Source organism: Perkinsus marinus (genome assembly GCF_000006405.1).
Source record: "Perkinsus marinus ATCC 50983 genomic scaffold scf_1104296958234, whole genome shotgun sequence".
In the NCBI taxonomy this organism is placed as follows: domain Eukaryota; phylum Perkinsozoa; order Perkinsida; family Perkinsidae; genus Perkinsus; species Perkinsus marinus.
Genome location: NW_003206847.1, coordinates 746,079 through 749,259, shown reverse-complemented (window position 1 = coordinate 749,259; position 3,181 = coordinate 746,079). Strand labels below are relative to the sequence as shown.

At 46.0% G+C, this 3,181-nt stretch overlaps 1 protein-coding gene across 1 annotated transcript in view; it reads left to right on the top strand.

Moving 5' to 3' along the window:
• The window catches only part of Pmar_PMAR006250 (hypothetical protein), a gene marked incomplete at both ends in the record, with an annotated part of 9,635 nt that overhangs the window by 3,613 nt on the left and 2,841 nt on the right, over positions 1–3,181 (top strand). The window contains 9 exons of the mRNA XM_002774578.1: positions 301–382; positions 432–505; positions 773–919; positions 980–1,088; positions 1,408–1,532; positions 1,588–1,642; positions 1,693–1,741; positions 1,880–1,976; positions 2,179–2,265. Of these exons, the coding sequence (XP_002774624.1) occupies positions 301–382; positions 432–505; positions 773–919; positions 980–1,088; positions 1,408–1,532; positions 1,588–1,642; positions 1,693–1,741; positions 1,880–1,976; positions 2,179–2,265 (825 nt within the window). The remainder of the gene's footprint in view (positions 1–300; positions 383–431; positions 506–772; positions 920–979; positions 1,089–1,407; positions 1,533–1,587; positions 1,643–1,692; positions 1,742–1,879; positions 1,977–2,178; positions 2,266–3,181) is intronic.

The window sequence follows — 3,181 nt, the reverse complement described above, 5'->3', positions numbered from 1 at the left end:
ATATAAATCAGCACGTACATTCTAGTAGTGTTACACTATTTCGTAACACTACTATAATAGTAGTAGTGTATTAGTAATGGTAGTGTTAGGAACTGTTATTCTAAGAAATATATGCATAGTTACCGCTTGAGAATCACTACCCAATTCAATCCGTCCCTAGTGTAGGCATTGTTTATTTTACGCCTGTGTCGATTTTCACTGGGAAGTGAGTTTTTACTGGCATTAGAATTAGAAGTTTCTGTAGGGGAGGTCTAGCCGTGCACGGGTAGTTGGCTCCATTGATAGTGTGTTGGAGTTTAGGTCACACTGCAGCAGAATACAGAATACTCGAGGAAATATGCACCGTTGCTGAAGGACAAGGTGCTGAATAAGGAGAACTTAGGTAGGGGCTTAGCGGAGCGAAGCAGAGTGGTGATTGTGCATTGTATTAGATGGTGACTCGTTGGTTCAATTGAGGGTCTTGAAAGGAGATGGAAAGTACGTTCAGAGTAGCATACCTGTGAAGGTAGTAGAAAAGGACTGTGCATGGTGGGATTACGGTAACGCAAATTACTATAATTTATAGCCCTCAATTCACACAAGTTGAGCCTGCATTCGCTCAATATGGTTTTGTGGGCGTATGCTTGCTCAAGACACTCTCAAGTTGAGAGTGTATTGAGCAAGCAAATCCTACCTCAGTGTGCCTGATACCGGCCATGCTGAGTCTCAAAGGACGTATCGGAGGAAAAGCCCTGATCAGGGAATCTAATGATAGGTTTTACTATGTTTACAGGTGTTTCGTGAGACTCTAGCGGCTCCTGCAGTAGGAGGGAGTAGCACGGCCTTGGCTTCGAAGGCGGCGAGCCTTACTGAGCATATCACCTTGCATTTGGATGATGAAGGGAATTTAGAATCCGTTGGATATCGGGTTAGAAAAACGGTAAGAAATCGAGCATATTTCGTATCTTACTCGGACGACCCATGAGGATCTTTTTCTCAGCTGGGAGCTCCATTATTCCAAGCCACTACAGCCGCGTTGCACTCGATGAATGTCGCCAAGGGACCGGCTATACCAGTACCTAAAAAGAAAATTCAGAAGCCGCGATCTGGTATGTTGGGCGCACGCGAAGTTGATATGTTTGTGGTTGTGGATCTGCGGTTCCTGGGAGGTTTTTTCCAAGCAATTATGAATGTCAGAACTCATCCGCGAGAGTAGTTTACGCCACAGTTGGTTTCACGGGAATCTAGTATTGACGTGTACCATTATATATCGTCTTAACCATAGTGAGAGGTTGCGCGAACATAATATATAGTGAGGGAAAGTGAGTTATCATTATTTCGACTTTCCTGCATTTTTTCATGTTGTTACTGCTGTATTGTTAACATAAAAATTCGGGGAAAAATCCTTTGAGGATCGTGCTATTGCAGGAGCGAACGCCTCGGGTGACGGTAAGAACCAATCGACAGTTGTTGGGCAGAAGGCAGAGCTCGACGAAGGCGAATATGAAGTGGAAGAGGACCCGCAGGCTGAGCAGGGATTTTTGAGGAAATACGTAGACGATGAGGAAAAGTTATGGTATGCACGCATGCACATTAGTGATTTTTCAGTGGTGGGTTATCCTTATATTCTTCCTCTTGACCTCTGCGATGGGACAAGATGAAAGTAATATCCTTGAGGTGCTTCCCGAGTCACTTGTATGCTTTGTGCGATAGATCCGAAAGAAGCCGCAGCGGGAGCCGTCAAGGGCGCCAATAATGGAAAGTGAAACACTTGTTTATCCATCGACTTGAGCTTATCCTTCTATTGTCTGTAAGGGTTGAGTTTCTAACGAGCTGGACTGTCCAGCCTGGACAGTGATTTTCGCAGTATGTTGTATTTTGTGATTTGTGTGCTGGGTAGCATAGCCCTAGTACTATGCACCATCCTACTACTTATTCAGGCGTTGGCCAACTTGATGCGAGGAACGCTGCACTTTGAGGCAGGGGACGAAGTGGATGTAGGTTATTACTCGTTGCGTGGTTTTGGCATGGACAGTATATATGGGTTCTTTTGCCTCAGCGTTCGTGAGGTGAAATACTATAGTAAGAGTTGAAAGTGAATTTTCTAGTTCGCGTGGAGTTATTATCGAATTTTCCTTTATTATGCATGGTAATATGAGATATATTCCTGATACTCGAGTTGACAGATTGTGCTACTAGTTCATGCCTCGTGCAGTGCATGAGCACACAATACATAACGTGCAACACATTGGCTATCCGATAGGTTTCCGAGGCAACAAAGGTAAAGTGAGTGGATCCGTCCCCACCTCCGGTGTGGTCTTCACAACTCGCCTCGTCCACGCCAATTGAACCTCCTGTTGTCGGGACGTGATCGGACTCGATCGAGTCTCAGTAGTATCATCTAATCGAATCCTGATGTCTTTGTTGACAACAAGAAAGGAAGATTGATCTCTCGCATTACGTGGTTCGATAAATTCCTTTGGCTTGTGCGTTCTGGGTATGATGTGGTGGGTGGATATCACCTGGGGTTTGCTCGTTGCATGTGGGCGTGCCCGAAGAAATTTTTACTCACGATCCACTCAGCACAGCTAGTCAGAGCTACCTTGCCTGCGGAGCGGTCTACGCGAAGCTCAACAAGGAGAAAGAGAGATTGGTGTGTCACGTCACTCAGCCCTCTATCGTCATGTCCAAGATGAATGGATGAGACGTCAAGTTGCTGCGCGACCTGTTCGGAATGTTATCAACGGTGGCTCCTAAGCAGTGCAGGACAAATTCCGAAGCATTGCTCGACGTATCCTAGAACTCGCAGTTCTTTCCCAGGCAAGGCTTCGTTACCCGGAGGCATCGAGGATTCAAGTGCAACGCACCTTCTCGACCTCGTCACAAGTCCACAGCCTGGAGTTCTGTTTCAAGAGGTTGGTTCGGACGCAAGCCCATTGCTGATCGAGGATAGAGACCTAGATGGTTATTTTACAGGGAGGTGAAAGGATGTATCATACTGTTATCGGAAGCCGTCGTACATGGAGTTATGAGAGTAAATTGTTCACTGTAATATAGCACGCAAGGTGGCATAGTTTCATGTGCGACGGATCGATCGACAATGCTGTGGAGCAACAAGTCTCGGCGTGCATTCGCTCTTGCCCCACTGCTGACTTTAGCATGCACGAGGTGTTCATTACTGGTACAGCATCGGAGCTGAAAA